Here is a 21,867-nt window from a genome sequence, read left to right as displayed (position 1 = left end):
AATAACTTTTGAGTTCATTCTGTTTCCTCAAAAGTCAGTCAGTGAGTTGCAAAATAGCTTTTGGATGAGCTTGCTTTGATTTATGACTCATGATTTATAATTTTGTTTTTCCTCGTATTCTTGCTCCCATTTCTTTCGCCTCAAACTGAAGACACGCCAGAGGACGACGCCATGTAAGCGTTAACATACAGCAAAAAGTGATAAATGCAATAAGTGAAAGTAAAATGATGGTTGATTCAAAAGTGGTTGGGTTGCCAGCATTTATCTTCGAAACCTTCCACTCCATCTGTCACCATTCATCTTAATGCTGCCGTGGTGATCAGTAAAACCCAGTAGGTGACCGAGCGCAGTGTGTGTGGTGGCATTGTTTAAAGAGGAGAATTAGGTCTTCATTTGGAGCCAAGTCGTGTTTGGAGGCTCCCGCTGGCATCACAAGTGTCCTGTCTGCGCTGTGGGCTTGCAGCTTATTAGCTCCGAGTTTCTGCTTGAAATACGCCGATAGCCGCTGACCCTCCAAAACTGTTTGTTCACCACTGACCCCTTGGAGAAGTGTGGGAGGCTGCGTGCAGAAAGGTGGCGGCTAAGGAGGGCACGTCTTATCTCCAAAAACCTCCTCGGGCCCAACAAGCAACAACACGCAGAGATAAGTCCGACCTATCAACACACACGCCGAAGCTTTGATCTCGCTCGGATGGAGAAGCCTCTGTTCTCCTCGCTCTCGCTTCCCTTTGGTCCGCTTTACATTTAGTTTCTGCTTTTAATGCTCCACCTTCTTCTTCCTCTTCACACTGACCACGTTCAATATTTTGTTAAACGGCTGATTTGTTTCTGGATTATGCCGAAGGGATGATGGCGTTTCAGCTGTGAGATTACAGCCACTGACCTGGTTGTTAGTGTTAGACTGTCAAAAGCCAAAGGTTAGGCCTACAGGTTTGATCGCCATGACGACCAGCGTTTCCCTGCCTGTTAAAATGTCCTTCAGCGGGACACTAAGAGGTTGACCCCTGCACTCTCTTCTCTCTTTGCTGAAATGCATTCATTTATTTTAATACGGTGACTAGGCACTCTAAATTCCTAACGCAATTTGCAGTTCTTGAGATTATCAGGTAGAATAATGATGATAACACTCATCTAAGTCAAATCTAAGTAAGCTGCTATGATTTGAATAAATGGTTATACTGCATTTTCCTTTGAGTCAAAGACTAAAAGCGAATGGAAATGTAAAAGTGTGTCACTGACTCCAGGTAATCAGACTATTTTTTTGAAAGAAGCTGTGGTCGCAGACGCAGGTGATGAAGGTTACACAGGTGAAGTGAAGAGGATGAGGAGCACCCCCAGGCTTTGAGGATGGAAGTGATGCGTCAGTGTCTCCGTCAGATCCTTTGCAGAGCTGACACCGGCGGGCCGACCGCTCCGAACCTCCCACACGGGGGAACCGCGAGCGCCCACAGCTGTTCTATTAAAGCAGCACAACGAGGAACACTGCAACGTTTTCTGACTAACCCAGACTGAGACACAGTGGCTCGGCTCCTACGGGCAGCATTTCCTGTTAGCTTAGCATGAAGGCTTGAAGTCTATGGGAGTCGTGGTTCATGTGTATATGAAATACATGTCTTGAAATTTTATAAAAAACAAGAAGTTCATTTGTGATTGATCTTCTGTACCTTAGTGACAGACAGAAGAATAAATGTGTTCAGTGGTTTCAGCTCCACCATTGACCTTCTCCTTCTTTGACGAAGCCAGGCTAATGACTCCCATTGACTTCAAGTCTTTATGCTAAGCTAACACAAAATGCTACTGATCCACTGGACGTAGGAGAAAGTGGTGTCCAACATCTTGTCTCAGTCTGGGTAAGTCAGAAAAAGGGTATTTTGCCCAAAATGAGTGTTCCTTTAAGAAGGTGTGACTGCTTAGACTAGAAACGGTGATGTGGCTACATAAGGAGAAAACTTCAAATTTGATTTGATTTGATTTGATTTATTTATGTGCAGAGGGACAACGCAAGTTAATGAACAAACACCATGTATGAGTACAAGATTACAGAAATAGTGTTGACTAACAGGCAAATGTTGATGAAGTTAGATTTTTAGACCTGCCATAAACCACCACTTCAATTGCTGTACGTCCCCAAAACCTACAAAAGCTAAACTATCAGGATACTCCACATGAGGTCAAAAGTGAGGAAACCCAAAAAACAACCTAGAATTACCTCTAATTTTATTTCAATCACACAGCAAGCTAATATAATCAATGACAAAACTCAAAGTAAATCTTTGGGTAAGGGACTCAGAAATGTCCACAGAGTTTTTTTTTTTTTTTTTTTTTTTTGTGAGTTATGCGTTTGTGCGACAAAGAGTGCCTACCATACAAACAGTTCATGTTCTTTCACTGTGAAATTCATCATGGCAGTTTCTGTGCACAATTACACAGCAGGGCACCTGGCATGCCTCGCACATAGAAAGGTGTTTTTCCTGCACAATGTGCACCTCTTACATTCCTCAGTTGCTGTTTTTATGTAGTTTGAATGATGAATGAGGGGAGGAACTGGGCTCAGGGGGGAGCAGATGAGGTCTGACTGCTCAGGTGGAGGTGGAGGTGGAGGTGGTGTCTCACCTCCTCCTCCTTCCTCTCTCTGATCGACCAGATTCATCATCAGCGCCACTGAAAAGCAACCCGACGCATGTGTAATTACTATACTCTACTATCCACAGCCAGGCTTGTTCAGACTATAGATGGCCCTCTCTGCACAGAAATTTAAATGCTAACATCAACTGAAACATCTGCACATACACACCCACACACACCTCCCCCACAGCTCTAAACATACACACACATTTCTATTCACAACGCTGTATTATGTTATTCATAAAGGAATAAAAGTAAATTTTCTTTTCATTCCAACATAGATTTCAGTAATGGTAGGTTTATGCCACAGAATGTGGACCCTTACAATGAACAGATTGCACACAAATAGAGGCAAGTATTGCAAACACAGAGGTGGTCTATTATTCTGAGGAGTGCGCTGAGTATAGGGCAGGCAAAATAACATTTTCTCTCTCTGTATACAGTAAGAAAATGTCTAGAGAGTCCTGCCGCGAGTCAATATTTTTGATGAAGTTCCTCTCATCCTCGCTGGCTTAGACAAAAGATCCCATCTTTCTTGTTATTAAAGAGCAAACCTCAACTTTACTGTCCATGCACAAATGTACACATACACATAGAGCTGTGAATGTTTATTCTGCATGCATATGTGCCAACAAGCACACAAACACCCTCACATATTTATGGTGACAGTGTGTACATCCACCTGGTGCTACAGTATATGGTGTTGGTGTTGCCGAGTCAAGGAGAACCATCTTAAAAAGTGATGTATGATTATCTCCACAGTCTCGGTCGAAATGAGTCTTAACGACAACCCAATTCCAAAAAGGCCTTGCAAGTTCATCAGAAGTGCAAGCTGGGAAGTTTACGACATTGGGAATGGGAAAAATCCAGATGTACTCATAATTCCTTCTGTGATGCCACATTATCAAAATAAGCCACATGGTGATGTTTGAGTGGCATCAGTTGAACCAGGGGCACACAGAGGCAGCCTGTACCAATGAGAAAAACATACAGGACCTCATCCCTAACATGTCAAACTTTTTCTCCTCTTCTTGGGCTTTTGGAGGAGCGGTGCAACATGTTTTCTAACGATTTGGCTGTTGTCAAAGCAGATAAACATGAACATGTTTAATTCATGCATCCATTTTATTGCAACTTCAGCCAAGCTGTGAGATGGCAGGCAGGAAGATCCAAGTCGGTAACTTGCCAGCAAAGATGCTGCATAAAAACAAAGATTATACTCTCTATGCCTACTTTCTGACTTGACTATGTGTCAGGTAGTAGCCAGTGATGTCATCACTTCAGTCATGAGATTATTAGCTTGGGACAATGAACAATTAGCTGCATGAAGAACCCAGAGGCTGTTCGGAGAGAGGGAGAGAGGGAGAGAGAGAGAGAGAGAGAGAGAGAGAGAGAGAGAGAGAGAGAGAGAGAGAGAGAGAGAGAGAGAGAGAGAGAGAGGTGTCTATTGTTGCCACCTGCCTCCTGCCACCCTCCACCCTCCACCCCGCCCTGCCGCGCCGTGTTCAAAACCACACTTGACAAATGAGAGCAGGGACGCAGAGAGTAGGCAGAGTCCCTGAGCTGCAACACTAACAATACCCGTACACAGCTCCTCTGGGGGAGGGAGGGGGGGAGGGAGGAGCCGGACGGGGCCGGACAGACGGAGGAGACTCGTACCTTAAACATTAGCTAAAAATACAGCGCAGCTCTCCAGAGGGCAGAGGGAGTGAAGGGAGATTACTTATATATCGTGTTATATCCAGGTGTTACAAATTGGATATAACCAGATTTCATTTTTTTCCCACATATGTCGTATTAATACATGTACTTTCATATCGTTCCTATGTGTAATTCATGTTTGTCTTGCTTCAGCATCCTCATAATGCTGATGGTCATTTCTTGATGTTCATTACTCATGTTTTGTTTTTTTTTTATTATTATTCCACATATTAACATTATACATGTTTAAACTGTTTTATAGCTTTTGCATGCTGTTTTCTGGCATTCTCCTTTTTTCATGATTCCTGATAAGACACAACATCTGCTATTAAAAATAATAATAACTGACTTTCCAAATGACTGGGGGTATGAATAACAAATAAAAACACAAATTAAACACCATCTTATATCAACCTTCAGTAGCAACGTTATATATGGCATAATCCGAGTTGCAATCTGTGGTGGAGTCTAACCCCATCTCAGTTTACCTATAATTTGATGTTTTTAAGCATACACTTTTAAAAGGATAATTTTAAAACAATAAATGAAATAGTCAAATAGATCCAAGCCATATACATAAAACATGAATTTATACTTTTTTGAAATGTTTTATTTTTATTTTTTATTCATGAATTTATTTTTTGCGTATATTGGTGGTGGTTTCACATCATTATGACCACCAACTATAGGTCACAGTCAGCTACTTTTATGTTTTATATTTACTCCTACATTAATGGTTATTATTGTGTGTGTGTATGTGTATGTGTGTGTGTGTGTGTGTGTGTGTACATATCTACTTTTGCCATTAATATGCAGTGAGACTTCGTGACCTCTGAACATCCACACTAAACAACCGCAGCCGCACACAGACACAAACTCCAGAGGAAGTGGCTCGGCTCTCGTCTCCCCCATCTGAATATTTAACACGGGGAATAATAACATCTCTGCCAGCTCCCATTTGCCCTTCATCATGTCATATCGTGCCAGTGTGCTCCAGACCTTGTTTTTATGCCACTGTCACTATCTCTCTTCCTCTCTCCTCCATTCTTTAACAACCTGCACAAATAACGTCTGGCACTTTGCATCATCTCCAAGGATGTGATGATTAAGGCCTAACAACCGCCGTATTTCTCCTCGGCCCGCCGTACCTGCACCTCTCCACACGCCGAGACACAAACATAAACCTTTTTTATGAAAACTCACACTTTTACAAAAAAAAAAAGATGTATTGACGTGTGGACCGCAGGACTGTAAAGAAACACGTCGTGATGAGTTGAAGTGACATTAAAAGTTTTAAAGGTCTGTGACTATCCACAAAGTTTTTATTTTGTTTATTGATTTATTTTTACATCACCAGAACAATGGACTGATAAACTTTTATTACATATTAGACCTGGTCTGGTTAGTGCAGTCCACCTCTGATATGATGATTTTAATGCAGTTTGATTGATTACATTGCTTGTCTATGGAAAGTCTTGAATTAGACATTGAATTCAACTAATTTCAGGTTGAAAAAAAAAATCCCCAAAATTTCACATATTCACTGTTTGTGGTAGAAAAGGTGAATTCTTGTCAGGATAGAAGAGCCTTAAACAGCTTTCAGACTATTATGAGACATTGCAACTGTCCATTTAAAGTCAGGATAATAAAAATAAGAATAAACATGTTCATGCATACCTGTGTGGGAATTAGAGATGCTTAATATTAGTGAAAAATATCATCTATTTAGCATTTTCAGTCTAAAAATATCAACATCAGCACTGGTCTGTGGAGACGAATATCAAACAAAGCCTAATTTCTACACAGCTGTTTTGTCAGTGTAGATGTGTTGTCATGAGAAGCTGAGGTGTGGTTTGACATGCAGCAGAGTTCAGCAGTCACATTCAAACACATTAAACTACACGATGTGAGCCTTGAGCCACAAGGATGACTTGTCCTTGTTTATCTTTTTTTTTTTTTTTTTTTTTGGCGAGACTTTTGAGGTCATTTTTGTTTCCCGTCAGGTATCTCCTCCTCCTCTCTGTGTTTGTGAATGAAAGAGCTGTCGAATGAAAGAAAAAGAACGTCAAGAGAGAAAAATGAGCTGCCAGCCACCGGCCTTTCAGCCGAGCAATCGGTGTCCGGCAGGGACGGGATGGACGTGAAGGTCGCTCGCAAACTGGACAGTGCTGCTATACACGGCTGATATTGGATATTGTTGACACACACACACACACACACACACACACATAAAAAACACGTCCTGCTCTCCTCTGAGCTCCTCACAGACTGAGTAGATCATGTTTTTTCTCACCGACATGTGAGAAGTACACACATGTATGAAGGTGCAGTACTGTGGCGTAATATAAAAAAATATAAATCTAAACTGTATATTTTTCAACCTGTTTATTCTGTACATACCTGTAGCATTATATATTATTCATTTCATACCTGCACTTTACAGCAACAGTTATTTATTAATTTGCACTATGTATATATATATATATATATATATATATATATATATATATATATTATGTTTATCATATAATGTGTATATACTGTACATTTGTATTTAATACACTGCTAAGCACTTCTGGTTGGATGCTAACTGCATTTCGTTGCTCTGTACTTGTGACATGTGCAATGACAATAAAGTTGAATCTAATCTAATCTAATCTAAAAGTCCACATTAGGAGGTCGGTGGTGGTCGGTGGGCCCATCACGCAGACTTTCACGTGAGAAACCAGAGTTTGATTCCTGTGTTAAGTGAGACCGGTGTTCATTTTTAAAGGAATACTATAACATTTTGGCTAAAATAAGCTTTTTCTGACTCACACAGACTGAGACAAGATGCTCAATACCATTTTCACCTCTGTAGGCCGCTGGTTCAGTTCCTGCAGGTAGATAAAGACTTCAAGTCTGTGGGAATCATTAACCTAGCTCCGTCAAAGCGAAAAAGTAAACCTTACAGCAACTCCAAAGCGGCCTTATTTACACACCGTATCGTGTGGATTTGAAATACACATCTTGGAATTTAAAACAATCTTCCTGCACCTTCACAGCGACAGACAGACAGAAAGATAAATGTGCTGAGCAGTTCCACAGTTCTGCTAAATTGGCTCTTATTTTGTTTAAAAAAAAAAAAAAAAAAAAAAAAAGCTTCCTAACCTTATCCATGACAACAAACCTTTTTCTAACCTTAACCAGGTAGTTTTGGTGGCTGCAGCCGAGCTCATTATGAGGTGATGTGGGATATTTGGATGCATCTGCTCCCCACAGAGATTGATGGGAAAGACTTTGGAAAGGAAATTGGACTTTTTTGCACACAATTTGAAAGAGTAAAGTTGCGTTATTTGGTTGCAGATAAGTCACAGTAACCTAACAATGTATTTAAAACAATACTAACAATACTGTTTCTCTTTTTATAGTCAGCTTTTTTGAAGCTGTACTTAGATGTTATTTGCATACAGCCAGTGCAGATGTTCCTCTGTGACGGAGCCAGCTGTGCATGACAGCAGGCGTGCGACCTAAAAGTCTTTCTAAACTCACAAACCGTCCCAAATGTTGACAGGAGCCCCAACAGAGGCTTCTTACACCCACCATCTCCAGACCTACAGGCGTGACAGGGGTGGGAAGCAACATGGTGCCTTTTAACATCAGCAAGTCATTATCACATTGTCCAAGAGACATTTGTGTAATTACAGAGCATTAAAGAGACTTTGGTGGAGAGGACTGGCAGCCGACAGCCTCTCGCTGCGTTTTACTCGGCGTGCCACTGGGTGTGATTTGTCGGGACGTCTGCTGGACTGCTTCACTGCTTTACTGCTTTACCATAGCCCCTTTAAAGGAATTATCCCTTTTGGGCCATAATCTCTTTGGTTAATACACTACAGTGTGATGAGAAGACGGCCTGCACGTCCACGTCTTGTGTTCAGCGTTTATGTGGTTCACCGTGGGGCATGCTGGGTATGTTTGGCGTATTTTTAGTAGTATATTTTAGTATATAGCAAGCTTTACATCATCTCAAAAGCACTGTAATGTCCTAAATCTTGAATGCACGAGTGAAACTGCTGTCAATCCTGTCGCGCCGCGCTCAAGTCGATAAGAGTTTGTGTTGTCCCTTAAGAAGAGGAAAAGCCCTTAACTCTGCCTCCTGTTGAAACAGGACAGTATGTCACATTCTGTGGATGCAATGCTGCAATCCATGCTGTTTCCTCTCTTCTTTCATGTTCTCTGTTACTGTCTCCTGCGACTCAAGTCTGTCCGTGTGGATGAGTTACTGTGTGTTTCATCTTCCCGTACCTTACATGCCAGTGACCTTCTCTTCCTGTTGAGAGTGAGACATAATGCTGCACTCTCGCATCAAAAGGAGAGCCACATGAGAACATGAGGAGCGGGTAAGAGTATGCTTATCCTTCTCAGCAGTCCGTTTTCTTCCTGCCAATCAACTGCTTCTTTTAGAGAGGAAGGTGAGCGCGAGGGGCTTGTGTCTCCACTTCTGCTGTTCTTTTTTTCTGCTGCTGCTTGAATGAGGACAAATCTGAGGTCATTATTACAGGACCACGTACTTCAGATGTATGTGCACATGTCTAAGTGCTGTTTCATACAGCTTTAAAAAAATGACAAGATAAAGGAGTCTATTTTATCGATCTGAGTGCACAGTCTGAAGTGCAAAGCGCAAGTGCAGTACGAGTGTGTCCAGGTCCACTTCCTGCTATTTTAATGTGGAAAAAAGTGTGGTTGTACCAAGCGTATGGTTCAAAAAGGCTGGACTTAGTCTCTTAATTAATCATGGGTGTGTTTTGGGCGTAACATGCAGTAAACCAATCAGAGGCCGTCTCCCGTCCCCTTTAACAGCCAGGTGTGTCACACCTTGGTGGGCTGCTGTTCTAATGGAGGATTCTCCAGGTAAGAAGGAAGGAGACGGAGTGAAAGCTCCCGAGCAGATCAGGACTCCATCTGAGCTCCCTGAGGTGAAGCAGCATCCCTGTGTGTGGGACAAGCAGAGCGGATGCTCACCGGCGCCCCCTATGTAGGCCACCATTTCTATCTTGATAATGAGCTTAATGAGCTTCAAATAGCAGAGAAAACTGCAGCACTGACTTCAGACGCCCATGGGCGCTCAGATGGACACGAGACTTTGCTGTTTCCACAACGTGCGCGATGAACGGGAAAATGACAGCTGAGCCGGCTGGAAAGTAGCAAAACTTGTGCCGAGTGGAAGATGGGGCACAAAGTTGTTTTTATCTACTAAAACATGGAAGCAGATGTTCATGCTTTTTATTGCTTGTTTAGATTATTGCAGCTCACTGTGTTTGCCTAAACCATTGTAATCTCTGTCAGCGACAACAAATATCAAACAATGAAGCATACCGTATTTCACCAATTAATCGCCCGGGCGTTTAATACGCAAAATCAACTTGGACCCCGGGCGTTTAAAAGAACCAGGCGGCTATTCGCTGCAGGCCTTTATTTATTTTTGCACAGACCTGCACCAGGCCATTATTGTGATGAAAGTTACTGTCCAACATATTTACAGTCGGTCGATTTAAGATTACAGTACACCCTTTTTTCTAACGTTAGCTAGCGCTCTTATTTTGACAGAAAACGGAAGTGCAACACAGTTATTGTGTGGCTAACTGTTTACTTCTGCAACAATAAGGTGAATAACCTTATTTTGGGTTTACCTCAATATAATGCAAATAATCGGCGGTTATTCGGGTGGGCGTTTAATACGCAAAATGGGTGCAGACCCCAGGCGTTTAAAAGAACCAGGTGGCCATTTGCGGCTGGGCGATTAATTGGTGAAATATGGTATTCCAAAGTTATGGTGGCTAATGTCTCCACCGTAAAGCAGGTGAAACTGCAGTTTCTTACTGTACAGTCCTAGGAAGTTGCCACCAACTGGAAACCATGGATATCATGCTATTGTCTGAGAAAATAAACCATTTCGTGGAGACACGAGACACTGTGAGAAAGAGCAAATCAGATTACACTAACAAAGCGCACGAATATATAAAAAGCACAACAAGTTTCTCGATCATCACAACACATTCAGCTTAACCTCTCAGAGGATTTCTGCTGTGCTCGATAATTACGCTCACAAACACTCGGTCGGTTTATCAGAGGAAGCTGCCTGAGCCAGTCAACCCTGCAACCCTCCGTCTCTGGAGTGCAGGTCGCACGTGGCACAGATGATCTTTAGAGGAGGAAGATAATAAAATAATCCTCCTCTAAAGATCATCTCGATTTCCTATCTTTTCAATCGGATATTTTGATAACAGGGAAACGCACTGGCTGGTCTGAGTGCAGTGGGTTACTGTTATTATATATGACATACACTTCCACTATGACAATTTCCCCTCAAAAAATACTGAAACCGGCAAAACACGGGTGATATTTGAAAAGATCTTGAATTAATCATAAGTTTTTCAACACGAGACTCAAGCTAAGGAAGAGGAGGGCGACTCAGTCTCAGTGTCTCTTTTGCATTTGAATGGAGGAGATGAGTAATAGGGAAGATGCTGCCTGGACTTTAATGATAGCTCCTTCTGCCCACGGCCTAGGCTTAGACCCAGATAGAAAAGGGGTTACAGTGTATTTATTTACACCCACACTCACATACACTTTTATACACTCCCGTGCACACTTGGGACCGTGCATACATACACAGAGAAAGTGGTAGAGGAGTCTAAATAGGCAGATGGCAACCAGTTTACCAGAAGAAAAGCTTCTTTTGTACAAACTCGTCCTCCTCTCTCCCACACATCCTGCTCACCCTAATTAAACTGCATCTCTGTGTTCTCCACTCTCCAGCAGGATTTAATAAAGTTTCTTTTGTATTTTTTTGTCTTCTGGAGGGGGCGGAAAGTCTTTGGACATGCAGAATAGTAGGTTGATAAACCTACCACTCTGTATTTTAACAGCATTACTTTTGCGCGGCCGGTGTAATTCTGTAACAGAAGTGCCAAGGTAAGGATGAACCAACATAAAATGTCTTAATTAAGAGTCGGGCCACCGTAAACCGCTGTGGGAACTTCACTGTGCCTTATGTAATTTGTGACAGTGAGTGCACTCGTTGCATGATGATATTTTAGGCGTTGAGACAGCAATCCTTCTCCGGTAATGTCTTGTTTAAGCAGTGTGTAATTTGCATGACTTGACTGTGAAGCCATTGTGGGAGAAAGGCAGAGGAAAAAGGTTTAACTTGGGCTTTATGACAATGGGAGAAAAAAGGAATTAGTGACTCATGACAGTGATTCTTCCTCTGCAGCAGCTTTGGTCAAAAGGTGTAATTTGGGAGGCGCTGTGCCCAAAAACTGAGTCTGTGACTTCTTTGTCGTCTTTATTGACTGTCAGCTGCACAACTTGCCAAATTTTTAACCGTTACCTAATATTTTTCAGCTGTCAGCTTTTTTAGTGTTCATGGCAATTTTATGATGCAAGACCTCCATCCTGGGTGTAATGTGGTCAGTGCATGACACAGGCATTTCCCCCTACGAGCTCTTTGTGGAAATTTCACACATCCTCATAGAGCTACAGTCTTTCCCACCCGCTCCTCCTCAGCATGCCCTTCTGCTGCCTGCATTTCTGAAAAGTCACGCAGCAGGTGGGGGAAAACACTAAAATGGAAATTCTCAAGATGATTTGGACCTTTTTATACCTGGTTTGCTGGAGTTTTGAAATGAATCAGCCCTCAAGTTGTTGAAATCTTGTTTCACACACTACCAAACGGAAATGGAACCAAGGGGATGGGAGCATAATTACTTGTCAGAGAAGGACTCTTCAGAAAAGAGAAAGTAATTTCCAGCTCCATTTTTATCTCTGACATTTAGAGTTAAAAACAAAAGTCGGTGGGAAAATCAAAACAAAACAAACAACAACAACAACAACAACAACAACAAAAACTTCATGAATGTCATGTCAGACTTGGTGACAGACGGGCTGCTCAGTTCGGCGACTGAAATACTCTTTATTTGCAGTGGACATCAATCTGGTAAGACTCAATTCTTAAGAAGATGAAAATAAATTTAGATTAGACCTGCATTTAGTAAATAACTCATTGAATTGAGCGTCTTGAGATTTCAAAATTAAGGATGAATATGAAATTCCATGAATGTGGATGAATGAAATTCGCAGTCTCGTCAGCACGTTCTTTTGTCACCCCTGAGCTGAGCCTCGCCTGAGTTTGATACTGAGGTCTGTCGCTGACGTGGTCCAAACCGAAACATCATGTTCTCAGCTTCTCAGCGAATTCAGGAGACCAACGTACCAGAGTTTGATTCAATCCAAGCAAATATGGCAGGTGTGAAGCATGTAGAGCCGGTGAAGTCTCAGCAAAGCAACAGCGCTTGTGATCGAGTCGGATATTTGGGCAATCTTTCCACCCCTGTGGTCATTTGGATGTGGTTGTGATGGGGCTCGGATTACAGAGATGGCATTAGTGGAGAGGTGTGAGTCGATGACGGTTTTACCTTTGCGATGGTTTCGTGGAATTTAAACAGCGGGTCCAGCGTCTCCGGCGACTCGGCTGAAAACTGGGCCTCCGACAGGAAGCTTGTTGTCTGCAGGGAAACAGAGCAGAAGAAACGACTGTCCTGTCAGATCCACAGCCAGACCCTGTGAACCTCCTGCCTCCCCGCCTCACCCCTCCTCCCAAATCAACTCCTTGTCTCACTTATGGGCTGATGTAAAAACGCCTCATTTTGGTGTGATAACCTACGACAGTGCGTCATGACTCACAAAAGAAAAGGGAAAGAAAAAAAGCTTGTTTTCCCTTCCTTTCCTTTCCCTCTCTATTCTATTCTAGTTTATTCTATTCTATTCTGTGAGAGTGCACTAGCAATGGAGTGATCTGTCAAGCTGCTGAAAGGAAACAACAGTAAACGCTCTCAGGGCCACAGAGCTGCCAGAACGTTTTGTTCTGCTGTCAAACACACACACACACACACACACACACACACACACACACACACACACAGAGAGTCCCAGATGCTGACACTTAAAAAAGGCATGTATGCATGCACGCACACACAAGCCAAAAAAAAAAACAAAAACCAAAAAAAACACTGTCACCTTAGCACACATTTTGTATCGTCCCAAAACAAAACCACCTCACAGCGACTTCAAAGATGCGACGCTGCTGCATTTGTAGAAGAACTGCCTTCCTTCATGGAGCCAGATTAAGCAGCAGATAGGTAAGAATATCAAAGGTTCAAAGACACAGTTGCAACACTTTCTGTCCTGGGAGTCAAGAAAACACCTGACAGTGTGTTGTACTAGTTTCACACACACACTGCCTCATCAACACCCTGGTCTGGTTTGAACAACCACTCAGTGTTTATATGAGCAGAGGAACCGGCTGCGGGTCAGACTCCAGCTCAGGTCCTGGTTCAGGTCCATCTGTTCCCACTGACGATGTCGCGTGTGATGGAACTCGACCCTGCAAATTTACTGACGACGTTAGCAAGTCTGAGTTTGTGCCGATGATGAAAACCCAAAGTGAAAGCACTAAAATGTTTCCATAGAACTGGAACTGAGTAGAATCAGCATGAGCTTTCAGTTCATGGCAAGTGAATGTGTTTTAGGGGGGTTCTTGTTGCCATGACAACAGTTCTCTGATGTCACCATGTTGACAGAAAAACTGTTAAAAAAGTACAGACTTGATGCTGAAACTTTTGACCTGACTGGCGTTCAAGTGCTTTGCTTTTGGTGAGAAACCTGATTTTGTTACTACAAACAAATATTCAAGAGTTACTTTACTAGTTACTTAAAACAGCAGCAAAATAAAAATCTCTGACAATGCATTAGTCATTCTGTCTCATTTTTTCAATTGGCCGTTTTTCTTGTTATGAAACATCACAACTCAGAAACTTGGGCACAGTATCCCTGATATTTCCCAATGTCCCACTGGTGATCCTCAGATTTAAGGAGGCATTGATGTGCTTGGTCACTAAATATGGCCAATACAATTTTTCTGATAAACACTGAAGTCAAAATTTGTTTGTGTCATTGAGGGCGACAAGCTGACGACCAGGATGAGCTCGTCTGATGCTAACAGAGAACACTGTTGTCTCATGTATGTCTAAAAAAACTGAAAAAAAAGGAATAGTTGAGCCTTATTTGGCAGCTTATGGGGCAAATCTGTTAACAACAGCAAAGCTACTGCTAACTGTCATTATAACTATAGTTTAATTAGCTTGATTAGCCCTTAACCCTTAACGTCCAGCATTGGCTGCCAACAGTGGAACACATAAAACGCCGCTTCTACTCAGTTCCTTTTCCATTTCACATTTTAACGGGAGACTGAGCTGGGCAAAACCAGGCAAAACCAGTTTACTTGTCTAACTTTCCTTCAGCATGACAAAACTGCTGCTGAGTCATTTGGTGATTATTATACAGGGTGTCCATAAAGTCTCTTTACAATTTAACAAATTTATTACAAAAGCAAATGAATAGACAAATCTGTGGAAATTATTACAAAATGAGGAGGTTTTTTTTGCCTCATTTAATACACCTCTATATGGGCACCATTAGTTGCATGAAGCACATCAAGACGGTACTCGATTTCTTGCCATGTTCGCTGCAGCAGAGCCTCATCAATGGTGGCAGCGGCATCAATGATCTTCTGCTTCAGGTCGCTGATGTCCAATGTGATTCAAAACTTTCATAACCACTGAGCACACAGAACAAATCTGATTAACATATCTCATCAATTGCTTTTGTAATAGATTTTTTTAAATTGTAAAGAGACTTTGTGGACACCCTGTAATGGGAGAGCTGGGGAAAAAGAGAAGAATTGGAAAGGGAAACTGGAAATCGAACCCCTTAAATCCCCCTTTTACACACTGGGAAAAGTGAATTTAAGGGATATTGTTCTTTGACAATCATGCATGAACAGAGTGCTTTTGATGCTGTTAAGGTGCCTTTTAGAAACCTTGTTATCAAAACTGCAAAGGAGGTGGTTCCAGTGTTTTGCACATTCAGTGAACTGAGGGTCACAGGTTCATGTGGCCAAAGTGGAATTTTTGCTCCAATGCAAAACTAGTGGAGAAATAGTCAACTGGAGAAACACATAAGCATGTATTTAGTGAAAGGTAGTGTGTGTAGAGGCTGCACTGTGGGGGGAAAGACATACACACACACACACACACAAACACACACACACACATACATACCTCCACTGCACCTGTGAAACTGCAGCACTAGTACTTTTTAATTTAAAAATAAAAATAAAGACATAGAAAAGTCAAAGGTGACCATCACATGCCCACAGCAGGTGCAAGCTGCCCTGGTCTATGTTTTTTTTTTTTTTTTTTTCCTCTAAATGTGATGTTTGGTATTTGAGACATCGCTGCTTGAAGCTTGGGGACTTTTTGGCCTGTTGGTGGCGCTGTGGTGGGCCAATAAAGTGAAGTCACAAGAGTAAAATAAAACAGTTCGGGACACTTAAAATGATCAAAATCAGACATGGACATAAAGTGGGACTGCCACAGAGAAGAGAGTCCCAGCCCCACTAACTGAGATGATGTAGATTCATTAAATCAGTCTAAAGGTTTGTTCAGACCTGTCTCATTTTGAGCGGTTGTTCTGAAACAGGGAACGTTTCCCCCCAAAGATCGGTTCGTTTGGACATGTGTGAACACAGAAATCGCACTCGGATGCGGGATGAAACAAACAGATCGAGATCGCCTAGGAGGGCTGCTCTCAGCTCGCTTCCTTTCGAGCCCTGGAGCGGCTCGTTTGCAGTGAGAACAGAAATGACACAACTGACTCATAACTGTGGTTTCCCCCTCCAACAGAGGGGGGCAGTAATTCCAAAAATTCCCAAAATTTGCCAGTGCAAAAAGTGAAAATTCACTTGAAATAAGTGAAAATTTGCTAGAAACAAGAAACAAATTTTCCAATGAAACAAGCAAATTTTCACTTGTTTCAAGCAAATTTTCACTTGAAACAAGAGACAATTGTCTAAAAACAAGTTACTTCTGAGGTGATCATGTCTTATTTTAAGTGTAATGAGTTATTCTGACTAGTAATAAGACATTTTTGACTTGAAATAAGACAAATAATCTTGGTAAGATTTTGAGTTTTTGCAGTGAATGTACAGTCTGGATTCCCAGTAGAATTGGATATTTTCTTCATTTATGGAACACTGGTATATTAACCATAGAAACACACAAAAAGGTATTTGTTTACATCTTTGGACCGATACAGACGGTCGCCCTGTGAACACAAACGACCCAAAAGAAAAAAAATGCAACAATTGAATCGATTTAGCCCCTGAATGGGAACAAAGCAAACGAACCACAGGTCTGAATACACCCTAAATAAAATTCTGTCTTTGGATTTCAATTAAGAGAAATCCAAAATCCAAATGTGCCTCCTAAAAAGAACTGGGTGCGCTCTCTCCCACCTCCACTCCAGCACACACCCTTTCTCCTGTCTCTCTCTCTACTGCCAACTACTGAGTACAGGCAAAAATGCACAAAGAATAATCTTGGAGAAAAATATATGGATAAATGAAATAACCCCCTTGGAGCCAGGAAAATCAGGCTACAATGCACATAACCAACAACCTCCACAAACCAACCTGACATCCACAGTGTGGACCCATGTGGAGGGAAGAAGTTTTCCTTAATAATTCACATATTTATTCCAAGAAGGCACAACCAGAAAGTTTTATGCAGCCTTTTTTTTTTCTTTTTCTTTTTTTTTTGTTCTGGCTCTGAATAAATATGTGAATTATTGAGTGCAACATCTGCTATGGAGTGTGCCCCCATTGTGGATGTCAAGCTGAATACAGCATTCTCCAAAAAGAAACCTCACTGAGGGAGAGAGAGAGAGAGAGAGAGAGAGAGAGAGAGAGAGAGAGAGAGAAAGAGAGAGATGGGTGAAATGCTATTTGAACCCAGTAACTTCTGTGATCTGTAACTGAAGGTTATGTGTGTTATAATCATGAAGGTTATGATTGTGATGGACTGTCCTCTTTCCCTCTCTGATTGTGGCCTGCGTGTAAATACTCAGATATTTGTCCGTTTTAAAGTGGGATCTTGCAGACCTGACCCGCATGGACTTTTCGGGAACGTGCCTCAAACTCTGTATGGCTGTGAACGCAGAGCTTCAGTAAAACCACCTGGAAGTCACACTGAGCCCGGGAAAAGCTTCCCTCCGGGGACAGCAGAAAACACCTTGACCTGGAAAAACGATCCTAAATTAAGGTTAAATGCCACTTTCACAACATCTTCACCACAATATTTTTAGTCAAACTTTGCCCATTATGCATGTTGTGGATTGGTTTAGCTGTTTTCTATTTTTTTTTTTTTTTAATCTAAAATTTGATCCAAACTGGCCCATATCATTGAAATTACACTAATCTCTGAGTTTCTAAAACCTCGACGATAGCAGTACCTGCTGAGTTCAGGCAGCCATCTCAAGGTTTCTCAGCCTTTAATGAGCCACTCATTAACGGCTGACAAAATGATTGATTCCCCCCTCCACCTAAACTATTCTCTCTTTAATGAAGAAGTGCCACTGCCAAGACTTGTTGAGCTGTGATTGAAAAACACAAAAAACCCAGATTTATGAAGGTGGCCCGTAGCAAATTACTTTTTTGCCACGGGCCATCTTATCACTAGCACTTTCGTAATGTTGGGTCCACAGACCAGTAGGGGGCGCTCAAGGCCACCTTGCGGTCTGCCACCCAGTGGTTGAGAAACCTTGCTCTTGCGTGTGGACACTGAAAACCTGACCCTGAAAACACCGCCGCCTGATCCGAAACAAACTTCTCAAGACAACAAACAACAACAACAAACACTTATTTATTTGCAACCACAGGAATTGATAATTACCATATTGATTTATCAGATTTTTTTTCTTGGTATTTGGTGCACTTTGATGATGTTTTATATTCATATAGGTATTTTGTCTTATTGCATATTAGACACATTAGACTCTCTCTCTCTCTCTCTCTCTGTCTGTCTGTCTGTCTCTCCCTCTCTCTCTCTCTCTCTCTCTCTCTCTCTCTCTCTCTCTCTGTAAAGTGTCTTTGGTCAGTGCTAAGTTGCTCCAGGCGTTGGCAGCTCTGGTCTCAGAGGTGACAGGAACACACCGGCTCTCTGGCAGGTTCTCCGGCTGAATACAAAGCAAAGAGTGTGGACACTGCAGCTTCAAGTGATGTTTTCTGTAGCCTGTGATGTTTGCTGCTTGTCCTTTTGACTGTCCGTCTGCAGCAAACACATAATGGACATGATACAATAACACGTAATGGCTGCTTGTCTTTATGTCCTACAACTTGTACATGTTTCTGTGCAGAGTGCACTGAGTTCAAACTGTTACTAATAATTCTCTGAGTCTTTGTTTTCTCCACTCACTTATGGGCCAGCAGCATCAATGACATTAACAAACTTTAACAGTCAAAGGAGTGTTTTAATCATCGTTTAGTTTTTTTATTCTGTGTTCCTCAGGATTCACACCAGGAGGGCAAGAGCTGTGAATCTGTAAACAGGATATACTGTAAGTGCTTAAAATGATGAGGAGATCAAATCAGATCAGATCAGATCAGATCAGATCAGATCAGATCAGATCAGATCTTTATTGTCCCTTGTTCAGAAATTTGCATTGCATCTGAGAAAGTGCCGTTCTGTGTAAAAATGCTTACAAAACATACCCAAGAGCATTTATAATCCATAAAACACAATTCATAGACATTAAGCGTTCTATTTTACTGGACATCATATTAAAGCATACTGTGTACTGTAAATAAAATGAAATTAAATTAAATGAAATAAAAAGAGTATCTTAGTCATAGCTGTCCCCTGTTTGTCCCTCAGTTTCTCCCCTGCTTGTTTAGGAGACTGGTGGAATGTGGCACAAATCTGCTCAGTTTGCAGACTGGAAGTCAAAACTGCCGGCCTGATGGTCGAAACCTAAACTCCTTCTTGAGAATATGACCAGAATGAGTCCAGAGACCGGCAGCCCGGTGGGTCAGGAAGCCATTTTTGGCATGCAAGTAATCTTGCTCCTGTTGGTGTGAACACACTGTTGCAGCACACACATCCACTGCTGGGAAGATCCACAGACGTTTTGTCCCACAGCAAAACCTCTCCTGAGTTAGAAACCCACAGGGCAGAGGGTCTGTCTGTAGTGGCTACTGCTGGACTGATGGAGCCGTCGCTACTTTTTTGTGCTGTTGCTTTATTACTGTTGTTCTAACTATTATGGGATTTGATAACAGTCAAAGTACATTACTGCCCATTTCTCTGGGGAACCCTTGAATTCCCTGAAGGACTCCTGGGGGTCCCGGGACCCAATTTCAGGAGCCAGTTATCTTGGGTAACGTAGTGTGAGAATCAGACTTTGGTCTAACAGTATCTACCATCATTATTTGGTTGTTTATTTATTTGTTTGCTGATTTATTTTTTGATTGGCAGCTGTAAGACTATGAGCGAAGCTGAAATGGATCACTGATCGTTGGGGAAAGTACACCGCTCTCGCTTGACAGAGAAAGACAAGAACACACACACACACACACACACGCACACACACACACACGCTCCACAGCATCCCCTGTGCACTCACACACACCAGCTGCCTGTGCTCTCCCAGTTGGGTCTACACACTGCCATTAGCTGTGGATACCCGGTGCTAGGCAGCAGGCCAAATCAAGCACTCTGTTCTCCTTCACAGAGCCAGGATGAAGGGTTTTGGAGAGCTAAAGCCTTAAAACAAAAAGAGAGCCAGCCAGGATCAAAGATACCTGAGCCCCGTTCACTTTGTACTCGCAGCCCTGTGTACCTCTTAGCCCCTCACTTTGTCTTCCCGGGCGCAGACTGCCTCGTCTCTGCCTTGATCTCAGCAGTTTGACTCACTCCTGCTCTCTCCCTCACCCACACTCTCTCTGCTAGCTCTTTCTCTAGCTGACTGTGTTTTTTATTATTAGTATTGTGATTGTTAGTATGAGAAACTGAATGGAAACAGACTATTCTGACATTTTCTCAGCATTGGAAAAAAAAGGTTTGGTCTTGCTTTAGGCAGAAATCTCGTTTGGTGATGAGGAGATTGTGTGATAAAAGTCGGGGAGACACATCTTTTCAGCTTCGAATGACAAGGTTCAATCAGATTTGGCAGTTTTTATCATAATTGAGTGATCTGAGTTTTAATGATCTTTAAATGTCACTTAGTATTTGTGTGGTTTTATTGTTTTCTTTCTTTTTACAAAGCATCCCGTTGGGGTTAAACGCTTAAGAAAACACAGCTTTGCCAAATATTTTGTCAAATGCTTGGCGTCCAGTATCTCAGAGTTAGACACCGGCCTTCCCATCGAGTGCATGGCTCCATAATTCCTGCATTTCAGCAAAGCACTAGCTCCACCAACCCAGCGCCCCGCAGGCACATCCGGTGTACAAACAGAGTGCACCTAAAGTCCATGTACACAGTTCAGATGTTGTGTGGACAAAGACGATCAATTTCTGTCCCTTTAACACAGAAGCACAGATGTGGAAGTGAAATCAAAGTGTAAAGTGAAACGTGGATTAATAGTATCTGCGCCTTTTCCAGGTAAGACACGTAGGAAATTACTTGTGTACATGGACCATGACTCTTCCTCACAATGGCACAACTTTTTTACAACAAAGAAGAGGAAGAACACAACTTTACCAACAAATATACACATGATACCAGGCCATATTATTTCTCCATATACCTCTCCTTCATATACAAACTCACACGGTTAAATTGACATTCTTCTGAGTGGTGTTGTCCTGTGTTTTGTTTGGTAATGACTGGTAATGTAGCTGCTAATGCCGTACCACAACCCTGACAGGCCGAAGCGTTTGTTCTTTGGATTTCCACGATCTGACGCCAACTGCGAATGTAAAGACCACACAACTTATCCTCCTCTTGAAACGATTTAATGGGCAGAAATAACTCTTAGTTCATTATCCCTCGAGGAAAAGTGGTGCAAGTGCACTTGGTAAAAGCTTCTCTGTGTGTGTATGCAGCTCACTCCGTATAGCCTCACATTATCGAATCCACCATAAAAGACTGGAGAAGACTCTTTCATGCGTTTTTCCCCCCACAGTGACTCGACGAATAGCCCAAAAACATTAATGTATTGTTTATAAGCCTGACAGCATCTCTGCAGAGGCCCTTATGACAAATGATGAAAGGAAGAGCTGAGTACACAGAGAGGTAAAGACACTTCAAAACCGGCATGAAAGAAAGCCGCGGCGCGCTTCTTCTTTGGCGCCAAACTGAAACGCTTTCATCAAGGCGCTCGACTGAAAAAGATATTAAAATCTGACAGGTTTAAAAACAAGATGACAGGAAGTGTTGGAGTTTTCCGAATCACTTGGCTAACATCAGACGCCAGATGAGGACCGATTTAGATCCTTTAAAGTGGGTTATGGCACGAGATAAATGGCACCTGATAGTTGCAGAAATGGCAGTCAGTCACGCACAAATATTACATGTAAACACACACAAACACACATGTACACTACAAACTGGTGTTTTTGGATTGAAGCTGCTGATAGTTCATATTTTGTGTCAGTAGTGAATATC

General features: G+C 42.1%; 1 protein-coding gene across 1 annotated transcript in view; it reads right to left on the bottom strand.

Annotated features, from left to right (window-relative positions):
* Positions 1-21,867, bottom strand: part of naaladl2 (N-acetylated alpha-linked acidic dipeptidase like 2) — a 331,707-nt gene that overhangs the window by 81,135 nt on the left and 228,705 nt on the right. Inside the window, exon 12 of the mRNA XM_030048811.1 lies at positions 12,783-12,872. Coding sequence (XP_029904671.1) covers positions 12,783-12,872 — 90 coding nt within the window. The remainder of the gene's footprint in view (positions 1-12,782; positions 12,873-21,867) is intronic.

The sequence above is a fragment of the Myripristis murdjan genome, chromosome 4 (assembly GCF_902150065.1).
Source record: "Myripristis murdjan chromosome 4, fMyrMur1.1, whole genome shotgun sequence".
Classification (NCBI taxonomy): Eukaryota; Metazoa; Chordata; class Actinopteri; order Holocentriformes; family Holocentridae; genus Myripristis; species Myripristis murdjan.
This window is presented reverse-complemented; position numbering and strand designations above follow the sequence as displayed.